This window comes from Chenopodium quinoa, unplaced genomic scaffold (genome assembly GCF_001683475.1).
Source record: "Chenopodium quinoa cultivar QQ74 unplaced genomic scaffold, ASM168347v1, whole genome shotgun sequence".
Classification (NCBI taxonomy): Eukaryota; Viridiplantae; Streptophyta; class Magnoliopsida; order Caryophyllales; family Amaranthaceae; genus Chenopodium; species Chenopodium quinoa.
Window position 1 is genome coordinate 6,370,017 of NW_018743920.1, and position 21,039 is coordinate 6,391,055.

Below are 21,039 nucleotides of genomic sequence, written 5' to 3' on the forward strand. Positions count from 1 at the left end.
GTCGTATGCAGATATAGTCTATATACATAAAATCTCTAAATGATTAAGATCTAGTAGCAATTCACAGGCATTCTAAGAAAAGACCTCACATGTTTTGCTTAGTTGACCACAAATGTAAGACGCCATCATCATTTGTAATTGTCACACACTTGCACTATTAAGTTTGGCTTAATTAGGTTATGTTGGATGTGATGTGATATTGCATCAACATGATATCTTGAACAGCTTTAAGCCTCACAGTGGCATGATGATTGGAGAGGTTAGTACTCCACTACAAGGAGTAACTACTATTAGTCCTATTCTCAAAAGTAATTTACACTTTATTTTCAAGAATTTCAATAGTCTTTTATTAACTCCGTATAAATGTATTCAATTAGACATGTGAATTATATGGTGTAAATACATTGAAAAAAATATACTCGTAACAACATACTGCAGGATAAAATTTTGATATATTTGTATGTAAAATGAAACAATTTTTTAAAGCATAACGGAGTGTAATACGATATATAAAGCGGTTGGACAATTTGTTTGATGGGAAAGTAGATGGACAAGCAGATAGAGGCACTGAGGTCCAAATTTAAGCTTTGATATAGTTGGGCCCATACATTATGGGATTTCTGGGCCCATAAACTCATGGATTAGAATCTACCCGATTAAGCTATTCTTTATAATAGTCCCGACTCTCCGAGTATGCACGTGTAACTCTTGGATGAGTTGGATCCATTGAAAATATTATGGAGTACAAGAATCCGATCATCATATATACCACATAGGATTTATTTAAGAAATGACCGAAAGGTTCGAATCACTTATGTTCATAGCTTTCTAAATTTCACAAAAAAAAAAAAAAAAAAAAAAAAAAAAAAAACCTAACCTTTCAAATGTATTTTGAGATCAATACTATTTCCCGTAATCACAAAGAATCTAGGGGATAAGCATTGAATACCTATCTTGATGGAATAAATTTACCAAAGACTCAAAGAGTAGTAAACAGTCACATCTACTGTATAAATTTTTAAAAGAAATAAAAATACTACAAATCTACTCCGTACATTCTAGGAGTTGCTCTAGTCGTTCAAGGTTTATCATGAATTTATGATAGTTGGTGAAGTATGGCCAAAATTCTAAGAATCTAGAACATTGCTAAACTATTGGCATTGATTCCCTATGCTAGACCCAATAAGGATCAAGGCTACAGATGTCCAACCACTCTCTATTCGGGTTAATAGTATGCAATTGCAACTGCGATGTACGGAGTAACATATTAAACTCACTTTGCTCGGCCCAATTAAACTCAAGGGATATGATTCATATGAATAATGGAATATATGATTGTCTATGTCATTTGACTTTTATGTTTGTCGACATATAACTTTAATACTTTGTAGCTAACTTGTTTAAATATGTCCTATTAACAATATGTCATTAATATTTGGAAAATATACATTAAAACAGATCCAATCAAGACAAATTCATCGTCTCCATGATAACATGCGTTTTTATAGTAAGAACATGTGGTCAACACAACGCAAAGGTAACACAAATTATTACAAAAGTCAATGTTGAAGAACTATCGAAATGGAGTAATTGTTTTATTGTCTAATGATGCTTTGATGTTTTTATAGGATATTAAATGATTATTATATCCAACCATGATGAAAGATATGATAGTAGTACGGAATACATTCTAGTGTTTTTTTTTTTTTTTTTTTTTTTGGCAGCAGAATACATTCTAGTTAGTGAAGTGAACTAAAATTCCAGCCATTTAGCATGAAAAATTGCAAGTTGTTGTGGCCTTATCAACAAGAGTAACCATAAAACATTCTCCATAATTAAAAGCTCAATTACGAGATATTTATTGAAAAAAAAGGATTTTCATAACAAAATACTCCACTTTGTACGGGGGAAATTTTGCAAAGTAAAACACAATAAGATTATGAATCATAAATTAATTTCATAAAACTACTCTCTATAGATACGATGACTTAGAGATAAATTTCACCACCATGTATATGAAAAAACAAACTTTAAAATTAGCTTTATTTTGCCCTTTACATACATGCGATGATACGAAGTTTGTTTAAGTATATCCTTTTCGAAAGGATATACGATAAACAAAACTCAAACGCTAATAATCGAAACAACAAAATTTTGATATTAGAGTATACCATTAAACTTATGGAAAAGAAAAAAAAAAACCTTCACATTATAGTTCTATTCAAATACTTGCACATAAAAGCATAATTCGAATGTATATTCATCCCATTCTCATGTAAATGCCTTATTCTATATACCAAATTACCATTTAGCAATCCACCAATTGTGATGCTTCTGCCTAACCTTACGGTATCAAAATTTGGCAAGCACACACCTGATCAAACCATCAACAAATCCAACACAATAACTTGCTTTTAAAAATCCAATCCAATTACGGAGTACAATACCATTGTCGTTCGACCACTCGTACATTCATACAATACGACTTGTCCTGAATCCGATACATTTCAACACGAATGAATAATCCAATGTCGTACCCGTACCATGGTCCATGGTGTCATTCGTGTGCGAGTCAAATCTTTCCATGCACTCGTGCAACCCAAAATTCAATCCAGTTCAATTCAATTCAATTTAACAAATCCGAAGCAAAAGTATCATTGATCATGGTCACAAACTTGACAAACAACTTGATCATCATCATATCTTTGAGAAGGGCTTCTCCAAAAACCAGTATTATTAAAGCGGTCCCACATCTGCTTATCCAACTCAACCGCTGATCCATCCGTCGAAACTTTAATCATCTCAAAATCCTTCCAATCAAAATCCGACACTTCATCTACATAATTCTTATTGTGCGCCTCACCTACACTAGAACCCCCCTCTTTCGCTTCAACCAACACCCTTTTCTTCTTCTTCTTCATCAACAATTTTTGTCGTTTCTTCCGCCACATCCGACGGCAGATAGACGCCGGTACTTTATAAAAGGCCAAGATTAAACACTCCATTAAAACGCAAGGGCAACAACATGATACGACAACGCAATTCGCCGCTGTTCCTCCGGCGACTTCTCCGACGTTTGATAACGACTTTTTACGGGTTCTCGCCGGTAGTTCTGCCGGAGTTAGGGTCCCGGCGGGAGGAGATAATTGACGATTTTGAGGCATTATTTGTGATGATCGAATAACAATTCGACCCGTCATTCTTAAGAAGAAGAAAAATGGTGGAAAAAGAGAGGAGAGAGAAGGTGGAAAAGAGAAGAGAAGAAAAGAAAAGACGGCAAATATCTGGCGTGAACGTGATTATATTGAATTTTGTGTTTTTGGGTTTTCTGTGATTTTGGGTGAAAAGAAGTTACTTTGATTAATGGAATTTTAATTAGTGGAGTAATGAAAAATGAAATTGAATTTTAATTGTATTTGATCAGTGTTAAAGTGAATTAGTTTTTTGGGCAAGTATTAGGGTGACGTGTGGCAAATAAACGGTTTATGCCCGTTGTTGATGGTTTGGGTTGATTTTTTTGGGATATAAGAGAGTGGATAACGACGTGTCTATGCCAGCTGTAACTACCGGAGAAGGGAGAATTATTTTACTCTCCGTTTTTATTTGTTTTTTTGCTTTAAATCTCTTTTTTGTTTTAAGTGACGCATGACTTTGGACACTTTTTTTTAATTTTTAATTACTCCCTTGAGTCCCTCCATTACTAAAATATAGTTTCCATTTCATTTATTTTGGTCAAATTTTAAAAATTTAACCATAAATTCTTCTTAATTTATAAGAGACTATATGTTCGTGTGAAAACATGTCTGATTCGTCACATTGTATATTTTATTAATATTAAGTTTTTATAATTTTTACGCGTATGAAAATAGAGATACAAATAAATTAAGACACGTCTTGAATACCGTGAAAAATCAAACAAGAACTATATTTAGGGATAAAGGGAGTATTATCTTTTACCAAGTAAATATATTAAGTAACAAATTAAAAGAATATATTGTTAGACTAATCATAATGTATATTTAAATAAAATTTTGCCAGTAATATTTTGTAATATGAGCATTTTATAAGGGTCAAACATATATTTTAACATGGATGAAAAGTGTCAATGGGTTGCTTTAAAAAGGAATAGGATTTTGGTGTAAGTTTGTAACCGTGCAATTAAATAACTTATGTTGCTAGGTTTGACTCTTGTTGTGAGGTTTTAATTACCATGATTCTTTAATTAAAGTGAGCCAATATTATGGTATGTGGTACTTATTATAAAGGCATGATGTATCACCTAATATCAAGTACAAGACATATAAACTTATGCATCAAACTTATTTATTTAAGTAATGCTCTATTCATCTAACATTTATTCATAATTATAAAGACTTAGGTGTTGTTTGGTTTACATAAAAAATTTGGGAATTGGGAGTTTTTAGGAATTGCAAAATGAGTAAGTTGTTTGGTTGAATAAAATTTGGTGAAATGAGGGAAGTAGAACTTCCTAGGAATTTACTTACCTAGTCCCCCATTACCAACCAAACAACTTTTAAAATTTCCCATGAATTTGGGAATTTTCACTTCCTATGTTAACCAAACGACCCCTCAGGATAATACATTTAGTTTAGCTTATACTCTTTTTTTTTTTTTCTCCATTTGATTTTTCACGATCTTTGAGATGCATCTTAAAATATATATATATATATATATATATATATATATAAATATATATATATATATATATATATATATATATATGTATTGTAACAATTTAATATTAATAAAATATGGAATGAGACGAATCCAACAAGACTCGACTTGACTATATTATCTGTTTAGGGTAAAATTACCCATGACAAATGGACCAATCCGGACCTGCCACGTGTCCACCACGTGGGCCAATCAGCGTCCGCCACTTGTCACCCTAAGAGGTCCAACATGGACTAATCAGGCCATGCCACGTGGCCTCCCATATGCCAAATAGGCAAAAATGGCCACCAAGGCCCAAAGTCCGAGAGAAGCCCAATTTTCCCTGGTTAACCTAAACCTATGATTGGCACGCTTCTCAAGACTATAAATACTTAATTAATCCTCATTAGAGGGAATTCAGCAATTGATGACTCTCACCTAGAGAAGTCTAAACACATTGAACACTCCTCACCTAGAGGAACCAGATCTTCCAACCTTTACTTTTCCGCACTATTCACTCCTCAAACAAGTACTAACTTGACCGTTGGAGGCGGAGCTCCCACCACAAGGAGTCTCCGTTGTTTTGCAGGTACAGGCGTCCGGTTCCAGTCTCGGAATTGTAACTCTCCCGCAGGACATCAGAAAACCCCGAAACATTTTGGCGCCGTCTGTGGGGAGAGTACTTTCGAGATGGTATCACAGTCTGTACCGATTCTAAGTGAGAAGCGTCCCATGGACGACCCCCTGGTCCAGTCAGACCAGGGTACCGACGAAGAATATGAAGTCGAGACTCACACGGCCCCTGACGGGTCCCTCAGAGCTCGACGCACCCGTCCCATCGAAAGGAAGGAACGGGGAGACTGCCTGGCTGAATCTAGTAAACCAGTCGGCCCGCCGCCTAATCATCAACAGGCGGCCGAGGGATCTGCCCCTATCACCAGGAATGAACTCATGACCCTCATGAGTAGTTTCAAGGGGGAGATCCAAGACTTGATCAACCAAAGGGCGCTTGTTCCTGCAAAGGAACAGTCGGCCAAATCAAACCACTCCCAGTTGAAGTTACATACGCCTAGCACGACACTCAATGGGTACATCCGGCAAAATATCAGCCTCCCAACATTCGGCCCGACAGCCAAGTACTACAAGTGTCGTACGGTCGGATGCCAAGAGTCGTATGGATAGGCTTGTAAGCTATTATTAATTTTATTATCAAATCATTATTATGATATTGATTTTAAAATAAAAAAAAAATTCATTATTATCAAATCATTATCATACGGCCACATGCGCCTAACTTACTGATTTTGTATGGCAAAGCTCCACCTAAGAGCCTTAGGTGGCAACCTACTACAAAGTTAATCTTAGCATTTGATATTATCAAGTAGCCTAAGTAGTGTCATAACTACCAGCCCACATCGCTATATACATAGCCGGCTCCCATGATGCTTGTCACGAACAGCTTCCTCGGTCGGTTGTTCTACATGTCTAGGAAGCCTGCTGTTTTTCCTTCGATAAAGGCCCGACTGTGAGTGCAGTAGTGGCATGCCAACGTCGAGCCTTTGAGATTTTAGGCGGCAACCATAAGAGCAGCCCTCATTCTCGCATAAACAGCCGGCTCTATATGATGTTTTATCAAGGTACAGTCACAAGGTTTTTGCTCAAAATATAATGCCAAGTATACTTGATACAAATGAGTTTGGTTCTAGCTTGTTCTTCCAAAAGCAAACAGCCAAAATACTCGCACATATAAAAATCTCTCGGCCTGCCGAGAGGAGTAGCGCTTGGCTCGTAGTAATATAATTGACCATGAGAGTGAATGCTTTAACTTGTTCATGTGCTAGTCTCTTATTGTGAAAGCTGGGCATTGGCGTCTCGCCCAAGGAAGCAGGCGGCCAGATGACAGCCGGCCTAGTCCTAGCCACGAAGCATGACAAATCAGCTAGCCATGCTAATGTAGGCGACACCTAAACAGCCAGCCCAATCCGAGCCACCAAACAGCCGGATTGATCACTTCAAGAACAAGCAACTCAAAAGGCTGAGACGAATGAGTTCGTGTGTATGTAAAAAATAGGCAGCTAGGCAGCTGTATTTATGTAGGGGAAGCATTGAAACCGGCTGTTTAGCCATCAAGTAAATCCAACAAACCACTTGTCTTTCATGAAAGCAGGCGGCATCCACAGCGAACGCATCAAGCAATGCGTGAGGTGATATGGTTCTTCATGTTTTGTAATGAGGGCCGAGTCTTGAATCACTTTGGTCTAAATAATGCCCAACACGATCAAAACATAATTAAAACAAGCAGCAAGCTGATCTACGGCATCATGTGGCCGAATAAAATTTTGAAAGATAGCTCCATTGAGAAGAGCAGCTCGGCATCCTTACCAAAGCACCATGTAAGCTCAAAATGAGTGCCTTTTGAAATTTCATAGTATCATGGGTAAACATCAAGAATCAAACGACACATTGCTATTGTTTGTAAAGAAACAACCACCATGTGTATGCACGCAACAGAAAGTCCCTTGTATGTCTATAGACAGCCGGCCTAGTCCTAGCAACACAGCAAGGAGACGGCTCTAAAACACATCCGGCTTGGCTGAGTTCAGATGGTCGAAGCATTCGAGAGCAGGCGGCATCTAGGTGTCGTAGCTCAAGCTAGCAGGGGGCACTTGCAACCAAAGAAGCTAGCCATAGTAAAACATGCGGCACATGAAACACAATTATCGTGCTAAGTTCAAATATCATGTTGAGATTTGACGTTGATGCTGGGTACGAGTACATGCCAAGTAGATGCTAAGCTATCCATTCGTCCAACCAAGTGTGTATCCATGTGTTTGAAGAGCCGCATGAAGTGATCATCCAAGCCAAATTTATGAGCCCAAGAGTATATAACTCAACTTGCTAAGTTAGGGAATCCTCATTGCTCTTATTTCAGCCGGCATTCAGTGCTCAGACGCTCAATAAAATCAAATAGTCGGCCACCCTTGTTAATGAAAACAGGCGGCCACAAGTGCTCTTCAAGACTCAAGCCCAGTCCCAGCTAGACTCACCTTAAACAACCGGCACTTGGTTGAAAGGGCATGAGCAAAAGTGGGTCTTCATACTTTTTAAATAGGGGCCGAGTCTTATGATCATTTTTGTCTAAATAATGCCAAGCACGTAAATAGCATGCAACCGGCATCATGCGCTAGTCACCTAGCTTCAGCCGGCATTTACATTATGGCTTATTGTATTGTGATGCAATGAACAAAGCCATGATTAAACGACACCTTTGTTCACATGTAAACAGGCGGTAAGGTGGTTAACCTTCGAACTTGGCTAAGCAAGGAAAGCAAGAAAGCCACTAACCGGCAATGGAGCTAGCAATGTTACAAAGCAAGTGGCACATGCTCACTTAAAAGTCAGTGGTTAACTAAAGTGGGCAGCCCTTATTGGTTGGATATGAGAAAAACAGAGCAACCTTCGTATTTTGTTAGACAAGCCATAATAAGCATGGATGGCCGAGATCATCAAGCAAATCATCATGAGAACAACCGACAATTTCTTGCTAAGTCAGAACCTTTATTGCTCTTATTTTAGTGAACGGATGCGCAATAAAATCTAGCAACTTCTCGTGGACGCTTCAGCTTGGGTAGCCGGCACTTCGATGGCACCTTCATTGGTCCTCACGAATAGGCTAGCAGGCGGCAGCTCAGACTCCAACCGGCACATCATGGTAACAACCGGCCTATAACCAAGCATGATAAATTTTAGGAATTCTTATGGCAACAAGAGTTCTATGGTCACAAGAACAGTCGACATTTAGTGGTCGGATGACTCAATGAAATCAAGTACCACCTCGTAGACGCTTGAACTTTAGTGGCCGGCACTTCAATGTTTGGCATTGATAAATAACACTACATTGGTCCTTATCATTATTATGATTTTCCCTCGGGAAAAAAAAAAAAAAAAAAAATTGCCTTAGGTTATTAAACCCGGCAGCATAGTCAGTAACCAATTGAAGACCGTCTCCCTTCAGGGATTACCTCCACTTATTTGTGTGACAGTAAGAGAGGCGACATGAATAGTAGCCGGCCCCCTATACAATGAAGTCTCGTAGCTATGAAAGCAGCCGACTCTCATTAATAACACCATCCATCCTTTATGGAAGGGAACTAGGTGATCCATCTGCTCTAACACTTGAAATTATTTCAATACTTGATACTGATTCAGAGGGGCAGGCCGCCTATACATTTACAGTCGCCTACTCTCCATTGAGTATTTAACTTTATCATCAGAGGGGCATGTCGTCTGTACCTTTACAGTCGGCTACTCTCCATTGAGTATTTTACTCTATCTTCAGAGGGGCATGCCGTTTGTACCTTTACAGTCGGCTACTCTCCACTGAGTATTTTACTCTATCTTCAGAGGGGCATGCCGCCTGTACCTTTACAGTCGGCTACTCTCCATTGAATATTTTACTCTATCACCATAGGGGCATGCCGTCTGGACATACAGTCGATTCCAAGACAGACGACCACCCTCCTATACTTAGCTAAAAAATGATGGTGGCCTGGCCGACCCTGTGCCTAAATAGGCAGCTGCCCTCCTCTTACTTAGCATCTGCGTCCACCAAAGGACTAACCAAGGCCACAGGCCGAATGATCAGACCAGGCGCCAAGCCAACTGATCCAATCTTCAAAACTAATACGACCTGTCCCAACATCATAGCAGGCGTCCGGCGGCATCCCTCCGGATGAAATTCGTCGCAGAGAGCAGCTCCCTTTTGGGTGGAACATTGCTCTATAAACTAATTACACGGCACCTATACGACTGTCCCCAAGGGCAACCACGTAGCCGTTTTTGAGACAAGGATAACTCTATCACTAACCAAACCAGTGGTAGCAGTTGACATCTGAGTCAGATGACCACCTGTATTACTTGGGATAAATGCAGAGGGTACCTCTTGAGTTAATAGCCAACAAACATTGGCGAATCAAGGGGTCTAGCCGGCCTTCGCCGCCTGGTACCTCTACTTCTCAAGCAAGAGTGACGGCGACTGAGTAACACCAACGTTAACTCATAGTCACTCCCTCAAACTTGGTATGGAACCTAAAAGGTTTGAGTAGACCGCCTGTTTTTTGGAAAACAGGGGCACTCAAACCCCTATTCCTACTAGGTAACCACTCCTTGGGTTAATAGCCAACAAACATTGGCGAATCAAGGGGATCAGCCGGCCTCCGCCGCCTGGTACCTCTACTACTCAAGCTAGAGTGTGACGGAGACTAAGTAACTCCTATGTTAACTTATAGTCACTCCCTCAAACTTAGTATGGAGCCTAAAAAGTATGAGTCGCCCGCCTGTTTTTAGCAAACAGGGGCTCTCAACCACTACTCCTGCTAGGTTAACAACCTTTGAGTTAATAGCCAAGAAAAACTTGGCGAATCAAGGGGACTATCCGGCCCCCGCCGCCTGGTTTCCCTACCACTCAAACAAAATAGGCAGTGATTGACTAACCGCAAGGTTAACCAGTCGCCCTCCTTAGTACGGAACCTAAAAGGTATGAGGAGTCCGCCTGTTTTTTGGTAAACAGAGGTACTCGACCACTATTCTTACTAGGTTGGCTATACTTAAAGTTGTCGTCTGTAACCCAACAGACGTAGCTACTTTGGTTGGACGTCCTGTCTGACGCCTGCTTCTATGCAGCCACCAAAGCAGACGACCAGCCATCCCCCAACGAAATAAACTAAGTACCGAACTTAGTATATTGAATCAAAAGAGGCCAACGGCCGAATAATGCTAAACGCTTACCCCTTGTGCAATAGTTGACAGTCCACCTGATCAGGGGCTATCTGCATAGTAGGGCAAAGAATCAGCATCTGTCTAGTTCGGCGGCACTCATTATTATGATTGATTAACTTTGAAAGTGTCATACCGCCCAAGGTATCAAAATTTTCTAAGTTAATCAAGTCCATCTCCCATTAGAACTAGACAAGATGCCGACCTAGCAAAGCTTCGAGGGTCTAACTTTCGAAAGGAGCAATCCCTCCTGGAAAGAGAAATAACTCCTTCCGAGGGGCAAATGTTTAGGGTAAAATTACCCATGACAAATGGACCAATCCGGACCTGCCACGTGTCCACCACGTGGGCCAATCAGCGTCCGCCACTTGTCACCCTAAGAGGTCCAACATGGACTAATCAGGCCACGCCACGTGGCCTCCCATATGCCAAATAGGCAAAAATGGCCACCAAGGCCCAAAGTCCGAGAGAAGCCCAATTTGCCCTGGTTAACCTAAACCTAGGATTGACACGTCTCTCAAGACTATAAATACTTAATTAATCCTCATTAAAGGGAATTCAGCAATTGATGACTCTCACCTAGAGAAGTCTAAACACATTGATCACTCCTCACCTAGAGGAACCAGATCTTCCAACCTTTACTTTTCCGCACTATTCACTCCTCAAACAAGTACTAACTTGTCCGTTGGAGGCGGAGCTCCCACCACAAGGAGTCTCCGTTGTTTTGCAGGTACAGGCGTCCGGTTCCAGTCTCGGAATTGTAACTCTCCCGCAGGACATCAGAAAACCCCGAAACATTATCTCTTATAGATTAATGAAAATTTACGGCCAAAGTTTTAAAGTTTGACCCCATTATTTGCAATGGGGCAAAACAATTGGCACAGAGGGAGTATCCACTATTTATACTACCTCCGTTTTTTTTTTTAAATTGTAACAAAGGGGTATTTTTTGTGATATGTAAAAAATTCCTTTGTTGCAACTAAAAAGTAATGAAAGTACTACTTCCTACGTTTTTCTTTTATTGCACCATAAAGACTTTTACACTATTTACATAATGTTCTTTGACCATCATTTGTGATTTATCCATAAGGAAAAATATAGTCATGTGAGGTCTAGTTAGATTCGTCTTGAAATCTACATTTCAAATATTAAATTTTTATAACTTTTACAAAAGTGTAATTAAAGATATCAATAGACAAAGTATTGCATTGGCAAACGTGAAATCACTCATGGTGCAATAAAAAAAACGGAGAAAGTATATTTTTATTTGTTGAGTTCAAATTAGATTAGTAAGTTTAGATAATCGAAATATAAGTTTAAAGCCCTTCAAATTCAACATACAAGAATACACCTAAACATATCATACTCTCTCATATGGAGGTAGTGGGGTAGGTGAAAGAATAAAAAATATATATAAAAAGCGCGCAACAACAATTGGGAAGGAACTGGAATCTTACCACCCAAAACTGATGCCCGAATCCGGATTAGCCCAAATGGTGAACCGATGGAACATCAAAAAAATAAAAAATTATAAAATAGCAAAATTAATTGAGAGAATAGAAGGAAAGAGAATATGAAATAAATAAAATACGAGTATGATTTAGGTAGGGTTCACTAGTTGAGATAAATGAATTAAATATTGTAAAAGCTTTCCAAATAAAGAAATGGAAAACGATCAGAAATGAAAAGTGAAGCAAGTATTTAAAAACAGAGAGAGTAATAGTGTTTCTTTAATATTTGAATAGAGTGAAAGAACTTTGGGATCGTCTTGTAGTTGTACAAATAAGTAGTAACTAGGTGAAAATAACACACCTAATAGAACAGAATGGGATCTCAACCAAATCTTAGTTTCAATTAGTGTAGCTAAACACTTGACAATATCCCATTACAATAATTGCATAATGCTTTATTAGAACCTACAAAATAAAATAAAATGCTCAAAAATCAAGTAATGATCATTGATTCATAGTAATTCATCAATCAAGTATACTAAAAAATAAAATTATTTACAACATTTTGTATATACACTTTTATATCCCCCAATTACCACACCATTGTGGCGGCCCAACATTCAAGAGCACTTCCACACCAATCTTCCGGTGAGTACAACCGCACATTATATCACCCTAAGACTGAAGATTCCCAACCCAATTTCCCCCCCCCCCCAAAAAAAAAAAAAAAAAAAAATCAAGAAAATCTCTGAGAAGAACTTCTCCAGAAACCAGTATCATGAAACTGTTCCCACATCTTTCGTTCCAATTCCACCGTTGATCCATCAACTGAAACTTTGATCATCTCAAATTCCTTCTTATAAACATCTGAAAACTCATCAACAAATCCAGTCTTATAGTACACCTCACTTACACCAGATCCTACCTCTTTCGCTTCTTCTAGAAGCCCTTTCTTCATCTTCTTCCTTTTCATCATCTTTCGCCGCCGTCGCAGCATCCGACGGCAGAGATTCACCGGAACTTTATACACGACCATGATTATAAATTCCACCAGAATACATGGACAACAACAGCAAACAGCGACGCAATTCGCCGTCGTAACTCCGGCAACTTCTCCGACATTTGACGACGATTTTTTCGGAGAAGTTAGGTTTTCGGTGAGAAGCGGTTGACGCCGAGTTGACGCCATTGTTGATGTTTTGATCACGATTTGACCGGTCATGAGAGAGAAAATTTGACGAACAACAAGAATTAAAGCTTGAAATTTCAATAAAAATGGCGAATTATTGAGAAGAATTGAGAACAAAAAATTGATTTGAAGTGAAAAATAAAGAGGAGTATTTGGGGAGAGAGAAAAAGAGGGAAGGAGGTGAATATATATACTCAACTCCGGGTGGGTGCCTTTACTTTCGGTTATTAATTAATTAATTCATCGTTTTATCACTACTACTCTACTACTGTTGCTGTTGGTAGATTTTTTTTGGATTTAAAAATATCGAGCCGGTTTAAGTTATTCTGTGGTTAAGATTCTTTTGATCTTAAAAGTTTTGTTTTTTAATCTTTGTGTCCAAAAAAAAAAATTATATGTCTTAATCTTTTTAAATAGGTAAAGAATCAAAGTAGTATTGAATGAATAGAATAAAAAATAATATCGTAAATTTGATTTGAGTAAAAAAAAAATGATAATATATCTTAGAGCGTGTTAGGTACCATATTAGTTTGAGTTTATTTATTATTTTATTTTATTTTTGGTTTAAATGGGAAATTTATTGTAAAATTGGTTGCGATGTGCAGCATGTGCTCATTTGTAGAGCTCCACTTAGTCTCCGACCTCCACGTAAATAAAGGGTATTGTTGTACCAGGTGCAAAGTGTGGTCGACTGCACTATGGACATTTTCGGTTTGAAATCCATGATTAGATGACTTGTATAATTGTATGATAATCTTAAAATTTATCTTATTCTTACGGAGTACTACATAGTTATACTAATCATTTTTATATTGAAAATTCTCAATAAGAATTCGGAGTATTTGTTTGTTTACAAAGGTTAAATAAATAAACAAGCTATATAAAATGTTTGCTAACTTATTCAAATGAGTCTTATTAACTCCTCTATTGTAAACAGAACACATTAAATGAAATCACATCTTCCTTATTTGATTTTAATGGTTTGAAAATTCCGTCATTTGTCTGCGAACATGCATCCAGAAATACCACACATAAAAATATTATAAAGCATATTGATACTCAAAATTGCAACTTGATTATATATTTCGAAATTCTAGGAAAAAAGCCGAAATCTTCAATTTGTAAAAATATAAACAACGTCAAATATAGTATGATGTGTTGTTTGAATTACAATGCACTATTGGAATTCTTATTAGGATTAGATTACAAGAACAGTATTCCCTCCGTCCCCTAATACAAAGCTTTTTTTGGTTTTTGCAAGTGGATTAATTAAATTTTTTAAAACTAATGATTAAAAGTACATATATGTATGTGGAGTTAGAGTGAGATAGAGAGAAAGAAAAAGTAGTTGAGAATAATTGAAGAGATAGAGAGAAAAAGTGTTGGAAATTGACGTTAAAAGTACAAAAAAATAAAGGAAAAAAAATGACAACTCATCAAAAAGAGAGTAATAATGTTAAAAAATACAACCTTTAAATAAAAATAGGCATAATATATATTTTGATTTACCCAAATAGAAAATGAGGCTTTGTATTAAAAAACGAAATAGTATTAATTATTCATACTAAATTATCAAACTTTGATTTGAGAAACAACGAGGAAGTATGAAGAAGAGGTTGGTGGAATAGAAAAAGTGCGGTATTATTATTTATTACGGAGTAGTAGTGTGTAATGTGTATAACAGTAAGAAGAAGAAAATGAAGGTGCAAGTAGTAGTAGTAGTAACATAGATGGATCCACGTAAGTAAGGAGAAGTGGTACATATCTGGAAGGTCTGTTGGTAAGATGTTTGGGTTGACTGGATTGGATTTTGGCCTGATTTGTGTGGTGGTGGTCAGTCCTACTCATGTTTTCAGGGACAGGTCTAATCATCCATCTCCTTCACTTCATTTTACCATTCCATTGTGTCTTTCATGTCTGCCACCTGTCATTTTACTTGTCAATCAAAGTTATGTCATTTGTTTTTTACAAAATTATTGAAAGAAAATACTAAGGATGGATGTGTCCATGTGGGTCAAGCCGGCCTTAGCCGGGTCCCTAGGCTTTGCCGCTTTGGGTTGGATTAGGACTGGTTTGGTGGTTCGAATCCCACTCGGTAGTGACGTTCAATGATGATATTATCAAAGGGGTGGCTCAAGCACGATCAAAGCTCATGTAGTCATGTGTTACCGTGTTGTCTCATATTATCTCCGTTTTGCTTTAAATGACACGTTTTAGCTTTAGCATTATTCACACCCTCCCTTTTAACCGTATTTTATACTTTATATGTAATGAAAAATATAATCATGTGAGATCTTATAAGATTCGTCACTATATATATTTTCAAAATATCAACTTTTCATAATTTTTGCTTATCGGTAATCAAAGATAATAATGATTGAATATGTGCATTGACAAACGTGACTAAAGAAACACGTCAATGAAAAAGAAACGGATGAAATAACTCATAAGTCAAATTTAGAAAATTTTCACTTTTGCTACCACTCAAACACCCCTATTTCACTTTTGCTACCCATCAAAAAATTTATTTTATTTTGCTACCACCTAAAATCACATAAGTTAAATTTCACTACCACTTAACAATTTCAGTTACTATTTTCGTTAGTGAGATCCAGCCACCCCCACTGTCACCTTCTAGCCACCCCTCTCTCCTCAGCTGCCCTAATTACCTCCCCGTCAGCCACCAAAAAATAAAATTTTTATTACTTTTTTTTTTATATAAAAAAAAAAAAAAACTAGCCACCAGAAAAAAAAAAAAAAAAGAAAAAGAAAAAGCCTAGCCCCTCCCCATCAGCCACCCCTCCCCCTTTACTGCTGGCGTTCAGTACATCTTCCCACCGGTGCACAAGCTTTCCCCCACTGTCACGACCCTAACCCAACCTTTCAGCCACCGTACCATCCCTTACTCCTCTCAACTACCCACGACAACTCTTCCCACCGCACCACTATTACTCACCTTCAACCTCTCGCAACACCACCAAAATGCGCTGCTACTGCTACTGCTCCTCCATTCGAACAAGTCGCCCCACTCCCCAGCACCCAAAACCGGCACCTCTAACCCTAAACCACCAGCCCGAAACCATCCTAAACAGGATTTAGGGTTTCGTTTATGGTGGTGTCGAGCTAGTATTTAAGGGTTAGGGGTGGCTGTTTTGGGTGGGGGAAGGGGTGGGGGGAGGGGGGCCTATTCCGGTGGGGGGATAGGGAGGGAGGGTTGTTTTCCGATTTCGGGGTGGGGGTTAGGGCAGCAACGCGAGAAGGGGATAAAGGAGGGGGGTGGACTGCGTAGGTGGAGGAAAGGGAGAGGGATTGGAGTCACCGGTGCCGGCAGGGGGAGGGTGGCTGACGGGATGGGGCTGGCAATTGAAGGTGGTGGCTGGTTTTTTTTTTTTAAAAAAAAAACATTCATATTTTTTTTTTTATTTTTTTTTGAATAAACTTAACGGAACCCTAACGGATTCCGTTAAGTGGTAGCAATTTTTAACAAACTTGTTTTTGTATGGTAGTAAAATTAAATTAAAATTTCCCCGGTAGTAAAAGTGAAATACGTGTGTTTTGCTGGTAGCAAAAGTAAAATTTTCCTCAAATTTAACTTATTTTAGTGTGTTGGGTTATTGTGGATGCGTGCTTTAGTTTGTGTTGAGTTCCACAAGCCAGCCACACCTAATGCTATTTTTAGTTTTTTACAAACTATCTGAGAGTATATTATAAATGAAACTTGAAGTTGAACCTAATCAATAACCATTCTTATATACTTTGTATGTATTAAAAACGTAGGAAATGTGCCAAATATCGTTATAATTTATCTCATTACCTCTTATTTAAGATAAAACCTAGCTCTAATTATGTTTCTTATTGTTTAAAATTAACTTGACCATGACATCAAATATAAATAATTTGTTAAGCCTCTCAAAAGAAATTCATTAAGCATTAAGGAGAAACAAAGTATTTGATGATGGAGTGTATTAACCGATTCTGGGTTTCAACCATTACAAACCATTAGCTTAAGTTTTTGATTGAAATGATTCATTAAAATGGTATCAAGAATCAGCATGACACAGGTCACGAGTTCGAATTTCATCCATTCCTCCTTTCAAAGTGGAATACTAAACGCTGAGTATGGTGGGACCCATGCTACATCTACATTTCAAGCACAATGGGCTCTCATGTAAGGGGGTGTGATAGAGTATATAAACCGATTCTGAGCTTCAATCATTAGCCAGTTATATGACAACGGTAATTAATTAACAGACACCACTCAAACTTATCCTATCTTTCTTTTCTTTTCTTTAAATTGGCACTCGTAGTTGTTAATAAGTTGAATGGCGGGAATACACACTAACACAACATCCACTTACCTAGAGTACAATTAAATTCAGCCACGAAAAAAGAAGAAGTTGATCCATAATTAGCCGCCAAATTTAATACTGAAGTAGCTAGCTTGAGAGCTATCCGAGAGGTTTGAATTGCTGAAAAAAAAAAAAAATCAAACAAATCAATATTTTTGTTAAAAAAATATATGCATGGACTGTATTTTTTACATTTTGGGATTTGCTTTAATGAGCTTTCAAAGCAAATACTTTGTGAATCGTGATAATGAGTGATTGAGAGAAGCATACAATTGTAGAATAGTATGAATACTAGTTTCAAATACTAAATGGGTAATACGAGGTATTTGATTTAATTTTTTTTATTTTTTTTTATTTTATTATTATTATTATTATTATTATTATTATTATTATTATTATTATTATTATTAATAATACAATGTACAAGTATATTATAAATTTGCATTACATGAACCATGGGAATAACTTATAAGGTATTTTTGTAGGTGGTTAGGACTAAAAACTTAGCTTGCTTGTATACAGGTCACTAGTTCTCACTATAATAATTTAATGCTCTATAGACAAGCATACATTCAATACAGAAGAATATCAAATGCTTTATATGGTTCCTTCTTCCGTGATTATCCCGCCCAAATAATTCACTTTCTAAAGTAAATAGTGTAACCCTAAGGTTATTTATGTAATTGTGTAACATACGGTTTATATATATATGAGTGTCAGGCTCCCTATTTGGGTAAAGCCTCCATCTATTATTCACACAAAGTGATGATTAATTTGATTCTCTTTCCAAAAAATTGTATCTCTTCCCAATTTCTAGTCAAATGAATTCCATTCAAATGAAGTTGAAAATTTTAATTACTTTACTCTTTAATTTCAATGGGCATCAATTTAATTGTATATAATCCTCTTAGCATGTCCTCCATCACTCATCAAATTCACTTCTTTCCATTAATTTTTCATTAACATGTATAAATGATCTCAAGAATTTAAAAATTGGGGGAAAAAATATCACATTGATTGGTTGACTTGAATCGTTACCGAAGAGGCAATAATTAAATTTTAAGTTTATTATTCATATATAATTATGTAATTTTGTAATATTTGGTTGATTTCCCTTTAAAAATTGTTTCTACTATCTTGTACTTCGTATTTTTTATACTTGGTGGTTGCGGGGGGAGGTGCTGCCGTAGGAGGGGTTTGTGAGGTGGTGATTTGGCTCTTAGGGGAGTGGTGATGGTGGTGCGGTCGAGTGCGGTGAGGTGTTAGAGAAGTAGAGATGTTGGATAAGGTGATGGTGTCATGGTGGGTTTAAGGTTAAGGTGGCTTTATTGTATGGGTTATTGGGTGTTGGTGAGTGGTGAAAGAATAGAAGATGCAATAAGGGAAATTTTCGTAGTATGTGTCTGTAAAAATAAAAATAAAAATTTGCACACTCATTTTTAAAATTAATATTGTATTATTTGTTAATTAGGGCCTAATTTATATCTTTGCCCCGAGCCACCAAAATATCAGAAATGGGGCTGCGGCGCTGCGCACTAGAAAGTAAAATAAATTTATACACTGAAATTACTAATCTAGTAGATGAATGATTGTACCTTGTACATCATAAAGCAATTACCCAAGGTCTACATTAATATACAAACAATTAATCATTATATATTTTAAATTGTCACAAATTCTGTCATATATGTTATGTCTCACAAAAATTAAAAATCCATTCCCGTCAAAAAAAAAAAAAACCGTTACCATTTCAGGTAGTAGGTATGCATGACACGAACACGAAACACCTACCTGTGCAAACCTGCAACGTGTGTATACAAATAAAATTGATATACGGCGTAATAATGTTTGATTAGAGTATAATATATATACTAGAATAAAACTAATAAATAATAATAGCTCCTAATCATTGAGGGGGTTCATCTACATCGCGTAAAAGCTTTGTAATGAGATCATTGCCAGAAATCTAGATGTTGACAAGATAACAACACATACAAGCTTATATATACATACATAATACGGAATATATACAATTCATTCATAGATTGAATTATGATTTTATTGGATAATATAATCCATGCCGACTATGATATATACATATATATATATAAAAGATATACCAACAGTAGTTCTATAATATATCAAGTAGTTAGGTTATAATTTGTACATCTATATATTAATAATCTTTCAATAATATATGGACAATTATATTTCTATCTTTTTCAAAAGAATGTCTATCAAGAAATAACTTAATATGAAGTACCCTGTTTTATTTTGACCAATTAGTATAAGCACAAAGGAGATAATATATACGACTACTTGATTCATATACAATATCAAATCAAGTTACGCTAAGACTAAAAATACTTATACGAGTTATATATGCAGTATTGAGATCTGGTCACCAAACTCGATGCAAATTTTTTAGATTAGATGTAATCAAGACTATTACCAACATGACAAATATTTTGTACAATTTAATCCAAAAAATTGTCTCACTTTAGATTAGACTATTAATCTGCAGACTCCGTACAATGTACTTCGTATATTCTTTGTTTTTCAAGTTTTAGAAGTTTTGGACTACTATTGAAATTCACTCCTTTAGGGCTTTAAGTATTTAACTAGTCAATACAATTTTGAAAAGCTCTTTGGCTTTTCTCTTACTATTATTATAATCTAATCATAATTAAATGAATATAACAAACAAATTGAATTATATTCTGATTTTCTATTAATATATATATAAAGAATAATTCATATACAAGAATATTCTTTTGTCCCCCAAACTTTGTGCAAATATCTTTTCCAAAAATAAATAAGCTCCAAATTTCCTCCTTATTTTGTACTTAGATTACCTACATACATAGCATGCAAATGGATTAAGGACTAATGGAGTATTGGAGTATCAAGAAAACATATTCGTTCTTATACTCCATACTTAGATACTCCTGTCCCTGAATAGAAACTCAAATTTTCTTAGACACGAGATTAATAAACATGAATCCTAGTGAACATATTGGGATTGGAATTGAATAAAAAGAAATTATTGGATAATACTAATAATAGGCATTACTTTTATAAGTTATAGGTCTTATAACTAAGCATATAATTTCATACATCAAGGAATATTAATGTCACCCCAGCAATCTCAACCAGTCAAAATAAAAATGATAATGGAAAAATTGATACATGTCACAATCTTATTAAAAAAAAAAAAAAAAAGTAAAGCCAGATTTGTATAAAATATATTTGAGCAAACTTTTTATAAATTAAAAATTAAAAAAAGCATAAGACCTAATCATTTGTCTACGAGGAGCGGAAAGAGCAATTACAAATAAAATTAAAATACTTAAAGTAGTAATTTACAAGAATGCTGAGGCCAAACAAATATTTAATTTTCTTTGGATAATACTTACAAATAATGTCAACTACCACTAAAATTATTCTTAGTAATTAATACAAGTAATAATAATTTAAAAAATAGTCACAATCAAATCCAGGTCAGTAAGGTAATTTTCAAGATGGCTGCATATAGTAAGTGGGGAAGTATATGCTTTGAAATGCCAAAATTCTAATTTGATTGCGTTTGCAAGTCGCATTT

At 36.4% G+C, this 21,039-nt stretch overlaps 2 protein-coding genes across 2 annotated transcripts; both read right to left on the minus strand.

Moving 5' to 3' along the window:
• Window positions 1-2,016: 2,016 nt before the first annotated feature.
• On the minus strand, window positions 2,017-3,797 carry LOC110688192. Its single transcript, XM_021864903.1, has one exon. It carries the CDS (start codon window positions 3,198-3,200, stop codon window positions 2,655-2,657), a length of 546 nt encoding a protein of 181 aa, XP_021720595.1. The 5' UTR covers window positions 3,201-3,797; the 3' UTR covers window positions 2,017-2,654.
• An 8,839-nt stretch (window positions 3,798-12,636) lies between these two features.
• Window positions 12,637-13,089, minus strand: LOC110688571. Its single transcript, XM_021865340.1, has one exon. The coding sequence runs from the start codon at window positions 13,087-13,089 to the stop codon at window positions 12,637-12,639; it is 453 nt and encodes a 150-aa protein (XP_021721032.1).
• Window positions 13,090-21,039: the final 7,950 nt, after the last annotated feature.

What these genes read in the sequence shown, in the direction of transcription:
- LOC110688192 (XM_021864903.1), bottom strand. Translation starts at nt 3,200, where the DNA reads ATGACGGGTCGAATTGTTATTCGATCATCACAAATAATGCCTCAAAAT.
- LOC110688571 (XM_021865340.1), bottom strand. Translation starts at nt 13,089, where the DNA reads ATGGCGTCAACTCGGCGTCAACCGCTTCTCACCGAAAACCTAACTTCT.